This window comes from Lepeophtheirus salmonis, chromosome 6 (genome assembly GCF_016086655.4).
Source record: "Lepeophtheirus salmonis chromosome 6, UVic_Lsal_1.4, whole genome shotgun sequence".
Taxonomy (NCBI): Eukaryota; Metazoa; Arthropoda; class Copepoda; order Siphonostomatoida; family Caligidae; genus Lepeophtheirus; species Lepeophtheirus salmonis.
Window position 1 is genome coordinate 37,023,168 of NC_052136.2, and position 7,688 is coordinate 37,030,855.

The 7,688-nt window shown below is 32.0% G+C and overlaps 1 protein-coding gene across 1 annotated transcript; it reads left to right on the forward strand.

Moving 5' to 3' along the window:
• Window positions 1-1,854: 1,854 nt before the first annotated feature.
• LOC121120645 (uncharacterized) lies at window positions 1,855-5,499 on the forward strand. Its single transcript, XM_040715515.2, has 9 exons — window positions 1,855-1,902; window positions 3,753-3,869; window positions 3,947-4,152; window positions 4,203-4,446; window positions 4,519-4,642; window positions 4,703-4,901; window positions 4,971-4,980; window positions 5,085-5,204; window positions 5,263-5,499. The coding sequence occupies exons 2-9, from the start codon at window positions 3,791-3,793 to the stop codon at window positions 5,361-5,363; spliced, it is 1,083 nt and encodes a 360-aa protein (XP_040571449.1). The 5' UTR covers window positions 1,855-1,902; window positions 3,753-3,790; the 3' UTR covers window positions 5,364-5,499.
• Window positions 5,500-7,688: the final 2,189 nt, after the last annotated feature.

Consider the following 7,688-nt stretch of genomic DNA (forward strand, 5'->3'; position numbering starts at 1 on the left):
AATTAATATGATAATTCGGAAGAGAGTTGCTAAGCTGTAACGTCATTACATTATATTTGTTACTATGGGAGCATTCATAGTATGTGAACACACTTTTTGGAAATTTCTAAGATGGTTATCACCGATAATGATAATTTTTGGTGAGGGGGTCTAATGTTTATCCCAACAAAAAAACACTTTGCCTCAAAATTGTATACTTATGTAAGGACGAGGGACCTTTTCGAAGGATACTCGAACTTCAGTGGAAAATGACTCCACTCAGACCCAACTGATTTAAAAAATGTTTGCCTTTAAAATGCTCACCAGAGCAAGTGCTTTAATTTAATTTTTATTAAACACATAATACTTGTGCAAAAAATACCAAACATACATTATTGCAAAATACTAAAATGCGCCCCCCCCACCACCAAGCTTAAAGCTTAATTTTTCCAATTTTTTGTTAGTAGTTGAACCTACACATACACTACGACCATACATTTGGGATCTCAATGGAATAATCTTCATTAGGTCTATTATTTGCATCAGTGTCAACAAATTTACCTTCAGTATACTAAAAAAAAATGATTTTTTTTTTGTAATTACGCATCTGCAACTACAACTGCTATGATATCATCATAGTACATTTATTCCAGTGCCCAACTAATAATATATTTAAAGGCCACATTCGGAAATTAAAAAGTGACCTCTAACCTTTTAGACGACTATGCAGTATGCTGGTCAATACCAACACTATAAAGCCTTCTTAAACCTGACAGGTCACAAAAGGAACCTTCATATAACTGAAGTTTGACATCTTTTACCACTTGTCATGTAAGGACCGGTAAACGGACTCAAGGGGAGAGTCAAGTATTTTTACGCAGGCAGACTACAAAACTGAGCCGAAACTTTTACAGAAGAGGTTCAGCATTGCAACCATTGCTGAGTACCTGCCAATTTCATACATGTATGTCATTACTCAGAGTTCGTAAATAGAGCGGTGCAGGGGGTTCATAGGGAATCATTAAGTTAAAGCACTTGCTATTGTAAGTACTTTAAAGCAAACATTTTAAAAATCGGTTGAGTCTGAGTGGAGCTCTGTCCCACTGAAGTTTGAGTATCCTTCGAAAAGGGTGAAAATTTAAGGGAATCACAAACGGGCCCTGATACTTGCAAAAGTCTATAATTTGAGACATAAGGTTCTTGTGTTAGGATTAACACCATCACCAAAGCTCATCAAAATCCTAAATGGACTTACACTTAATATTCCTGAAGTAACCCTAACTATTCCTGTTTTATAAGTACATACTTGTGGTTCTTCATACCTAGATGTTTTAACCTCTAAAATTAAGGAATAATGATAATAAATTCGGAAAATATACACAATCCCATAACAACGTATGGGATTGTGCTTCACCCTTCTTGACTGAAATCGTGCTGTCAAATTTTTATTTTCTAGAAAAATAATTCTAGCAAAGTTTTGTCAAAAAGCCCCCCCCCCCAAGAAATATCCTAGAAATTGCACTGAATATACAACACTGCTCAAACTGCGTTAATCTGTCTCCATCCACACTTCCAATACAATTCAAAATGAGGGAAGCTTCAGACATAAAATATTTATTTTTCTTTTTTTCATTTTTTTAATTGGCACTAGAAATCTCTAAATATAGACACATGTACAAAGTTGACCTAGTTTTTTTCCAAAATAAAAAATCAACCAACATTAGCACTTTGATTTGTATTATTTTTTTTTTTTTTTCTCGCGTAAAATGAAATTTTGAAATAAAGCCGTCATCCTGGATAAGGAACAGGTTTGATTTCTCATCAATGCTCTATCCAAATGATGTTAATTAAAAGTAGGTACATCGATACATTAATTTAAAAGTTTGTTTGTAATCCAAATCAATAACTCCCACAAGAATCAAGGTAAAAATATAAAAAATCCAAATTTTTTCTATTAGTTTATTATAATTTTTTTTTTTTCAAAAAAATTAATATATAATTGTTTCTCATTATATTAACTTAAAATCTGTAATACATGCCAATTCATACGACGGATGTAACCATATATTACAAATTTGGTTCATTTCACACTATTTGTTTAAACTTTCATATAAGACTAGACTCTATGCAAAATTTTAAGACATTATCTTCATCAAAAACAGAGATATGAGGGTTTAAATATTGGAAAATTTGAGTCTAGGATCAGAGTAAACCTCCAGAAAACGCTCTTTCTCCTTAAATCCCTATAAAGTCCTTATTTTTTAAGGTGAATCTTCAAATTTAGAACTTGAATATTATTAATTAAGAAATATGTAAATGATCAAAAAATATGATATCTTTGAATATTGTTAGTAATTTCGATCCTTATTGTCGCAAAGAAACAGATTCTCAAACATACTTTGCAATATTAATCATATTTTACTTCCTAGACCACAGATTTATAACCTTTTCATTACTGCAACGCTAATTATTTTTAATTGATTAATTTCTTTCGACTTATAGAATATTCTCAAATAAATACTTTATTTATGATTAATCTAATTTCTCGCGGATCTTTTGACAATGCATTGTAGAGCCCCGGTTGGGAAACACTTTCCAAAACTATACAGGTGAAATTATCGAACTAGTTCATCATCTTATTATCATCAAGCATGATACATAGATGTGAAAGTACATACAAGTCGACTGGTATTTCAATATATTCCGTTGCAAACAAAGTGTAACTCGTATCACAATAATGTTTGCAAATACTGAATGTATTTGCTCAGCAAACAAAACATTCATATTCCAGAGGATCTATTAAACTAAAGATCCACTGTAAAAATATACTTATTTCAAATGCCTCAAAATACTCGTATGTTCATCTGGGTAATTTATTCTGAAAATTTACCGAATGGTTTGAATACAGACTATTTGAGACTGTCAATGCAACGAACCAACATTTTATTCTTTTTACATGTAAATTGTTGATTTTATTGGATGAAATATAAATTAACTAAATTCAGATCTGTTTTGATATGTGCATGTCGGACGGAAGGAATTTTAGTTTTTGTTTATATAGTTAGGTTGTACTGGTCAGCGGTATGGGTCTTAGAATGGATTTTGTCCCGTCCTTTTATCGATTTTTGAAAACATCCTATATTTTAAAACACCCTCTACATCATCATAAATATTAATATATTATTGGTATCCATATACAATGTCCATCCCTGCAACAGTATTTATCATTCTTATAAACAAATATTACATGTTTACACCTCCAATATAGGCGACTAACATTAATGATGACGTCACTGGTCCATATTAAATGAGGATGTTATTTAATGAAAATTGCTCCAAAGAACGGCTTATGAGTCCGATTTGGGCGCGTTCTTGAGAATTAGAAGTAGATCCTACTAAATATTGCTGTATGTGTATACCTTTTTTATAACATCTTCGGATTTTTGACTGGTTAATCTACGTCCCAGTGATGAATTATTATGGATATGTACTTATGAACCTAATTTTAGAAGAACAAAAATTAAAAGGGAAAAATTTGCGTGTACATGAAATCCAGTCCAAACATGGGTACAAAAAGGAGGACTGTGCCTAAAATATACAATCTAATTCAGTAGATTTTTTTTTTTTTTGGTTTTCATATCTTATCCATTACCTCACCTTGACATATTTATTTTTATTTATATATTAATTGCAAACTGGTTTCAAATGTTATATTTTTTGTTTTTTGCAAATATCTTCACTTTCGTACGTTTCGTTTCATTTCAAAACAACAGACAGATATCATTCGCATTTTGTCAAACATCAAGGAAAGATGGGTCTAAATGCTCCTTTGCTAGTTTGTCTCTTATTTTTATCCTCCTCCAGGAGTTTGCCTACCTCAAAAAATCAACGTAGGTTCTTTTTCATTCATTATTCCTAGTTTGACTTATCCTAAACCTTTATGTTATACATACATATATTCCTACAGGGGCTTTGGGTCTGTTTAACATCATTCGATTCTCAAACGATGAGTGTGAGACTCTTTCCTCTACGGATGCTGCACGAAGACAAGGAGTTTGTATGAGTACTAATGAATGTGAAACACAACGTGGAGAAGCAGATGGAGGCTGTGCCGCAGGTTTTGGAGTTTGTTGTGTTCTAAGTGTAAGCAACTGTGGAGGATCCATAACACGCGTAAGTTGAGCGAGCTAGTTATTGTGCAAATTCATCATCATTATTTACAGAACACAACATATATTCAAAATCCTGGATTCCCATCAAAATTTGTTAGAAGTGACACCACAACTTGCACATACAATATTCCTCGTAGTATGGAAGGTATCTGCAGTATTAGATTAGACTTTAATACTCTCCGGATTCGAAATGCATCTCCCAATGATGGAGACTGTGGAAATGAATTTTTCACGGCACGTCCCGGAACAGGAGCAATTGTTCCCAACTTTTGTGGTGTATTGAGTGGACAGCACAGTAAGTCAATATTCTGATATGTTTATAGTTTTAGTATTGTATATATGTACACTTATAAATGTCATTCTTAAGTGTACTTGTCAAGTGGAACGGAAGGAGATCTTGGATCTATCACCTTTAACTTTGATCCTAACTCTGATGTTTCAAGAATGTGGGACATTAAGGTTGCAATGATTCCATGCTACTCCAGAGTGGTGTAAGATTAGTTAGTTAAACAATTTTTTTAAATCTACAGTGTTTTTTCTTTTTAATTTAGTCCTCCAGACGGTTGTCTGCAATATTATTTCGGTATCGCTGGAACCATCACAAACTACAATTTTGGAACTCTTTTGCAAAACACAGCTTATAACATGTGTATTCGACGTGAAATAGGATTTTGTAAAGTGTTGTACACTGTAGACGACACTTCCAAATCTGTAAATCCCTTTGGTCTTGGCAAATCTACATCATCAAAGGTGTGTTTATGAGTCCCTTTGGCTTACCTTGGTTGTGTATATAACTTTTTTTTCTTTTTCTTTTTACAGACCTCAACCGGTGAGTGGGCATTAAGCAATCTTTTGTTGAGGATTCCTTAAGTTGACTATAATCCCCTTTTCTTCTCTATTAAAAACAAAAAACCTAACTTTCAATTTCTATAGGTCTCTGCAACGAAGCTCAACTCCAAATCCCAAGTACGATCTCAGCAAACAAGGACAATGTCTATTGTGGAGACACTTTGAGCACTAGGGATGGTAATGACGTCAATGCTGCCATTACAAGTAAGGATCTAAATGTATTATAAGTTTTCTTTATAAATGTATTTTCATCCATTTGTAGGTGATATAACTCCTTTTTTGGTCCGTTTAATGACACGAAAAGGACAAAAAATCTCAGGGTCCACCGGCTTCAAGCTTCAATATGTTCAACTTCCTTGCTAGTAAAAAATAGCAAAACTCCTTTTTTCATAGAAACGGAAACATATATATAAATACTATGTATTTGAATCTTTTTATACTATTGTTAGCTTTTTATATTTAATAAATATATGTTATTCATTCATGGTAGACATTAAAATCGGCCATTTTATTCACCTCTGATTTTATCTAGATACGTACTTTAAAAAAATCATTGCAAACTGTGTCATAAGAGCTTGGCATATGATGCAGTTAGGTTGTGGATTCCAGCCTCTTTGCATCATTGAGTCCTTTAGTGTTCATACTAGGCTTGTCAATTTTAAGCATTTTTGGTATGTCAAAAATAAAGAAAAGGAAAATCAACATGGTAATCCGGATAATTATTTGAAAATTGTTTTGGAGGAAAGTAGCTTAACTATCATGCCGTTTCGCTAGATTAACTGCAAACAGTTAAGAGAGGTAGGAGATAAACACAAATCCCACTCCTTATATAAGGACATGTAGGCTAGTGTTACTCCGAAGCAGCAGGTAGATGTTGGTTTTTTTTAGATGCGTTCTAGTTGGGGAGGGGAGGGGTGTTAATTCATGAAATGAGCAAATTAAAGCTAAACTTTTCGGATGTAAAATTATCTTTTAAGCACTCTGGAAGAAAAAAAAATCCGGTCAAACTCCCCCTACCACCAATATTACTTTTTCACACATGAATGAGTATTTTATTAATCTATTGTCAAAGTAATAAGATCAAACTTGCAAATTTCGTGATAATTAAAGCCTTTTTATGAGTTTTCCATTCCTTACAAGTCTATTTTCAAGCTTAGGTATGAAATATAACTGCAAATCACGCAATGATGAGTCCATTATTTATATAAAAAAGGTAATATTGCAATAAAAAATGTTTAAATGAATATGAACTGCTCTCATCTCATTTATTCAAAATGACGTCTCAGTATAAATTCCTGTTGAAGCAGTATGAGTCGAAGGTAAAAAAGGATGAATAGAATATATCTACTTGAACTTACTACATTTTTACAAATTCAGTTTGGTGCCAAACGAACCAAAATTGACCATTTTGAGCCAAAAATGTCACTATTTTCATAATTTAAAATTGTCAGAACTATGTCAAAAATTATATCAGGATTGCATTGAATATATTGTATTTTCTTAATTTCTTCAAACAAAAAAGAAGATTGTGTAGTAAAATAAAATATTATCCTAAAAATGGGAGATGTTAAAGATTGAGATACTTGTCTTAAGACTTGTTTTGAGACCAATGTTTTTCCAATTCGGCCTTAAGTATAGACTGAATTTTAAACACATCCCAAATGCGGATTTTTTTTTTTTTTTTTTTTTTTTTTTTTTGGGAATGATCTAAACCGAGTTTTTCTATTGTATGAATCAGGACCAAACTTTTTTAAATGACTAACAAACATCATAACGTTCTCAGACCGGTCAAGTATTTCCAAACTGAAATTCAAAGGCTACTAGTCTTGTCACGATATCAATACTTTTGTACCGGTTCTGGTACAAAAAATAAGTATCAGTATTTCGTACTTTTTGATACTTATTATTATGAAACTGTGGAACTGAAATTATAAAACAAAAATGTAGTAAAGGGCACTTTACGTGCGTTTTCTTTCGGTCAGGGGTAGGGGACAAGCTTCAAAATTTGAAGACATTATATAACGACAATTTTCATTTGATGTTTTGTTTTATAAAGTACAATTTAGGGTGCTTTTGTCACTGTAAGGGTAATTTGTTTATGATATAATCTCGTTCCAAGAACTGGTTTGAATTTCAAATTTTTCTATAAGCCTATAGTATCGGTATATTGAACAACACTAATATCTACTATTTGAGACTCGGTCCAAGATCGATTTTTTTCCGGTTTTATTATTTTGATTTTGATCAATTTGGACCAATTTCTTCTGTCTCATTATATTAAAACCAAATTTTTTGCCCTCAATCAATGGACAGATCTTCTCATCAATCCTATTTTGTCTTAAATAGAATCGATCATGAACGAATTTTAAATGGAACGGACACCTTTTTTGTAAGACCGATCAAGACCGAATTACTCTTTTCTTTTTCTTCCAGATGGAAATACTTAACCCTCTGGTGTTTTTTTAATTTTTATACGAACCCATTGCCTTAAGGGTCATAAACGCCCACTTTCCAAAATATCTTATTCATAAAATAAATAATTAATAAACAAACTCATAACTAATTTTTCATTTAAATATGTAATTATTTTAAATTTACAATTTTTATAAAAATTATCCAATATAAATATAAATTGCGTGAAAAAATATATTTTCCTGATATAGTATAGCTTAATCGATGGATAATATG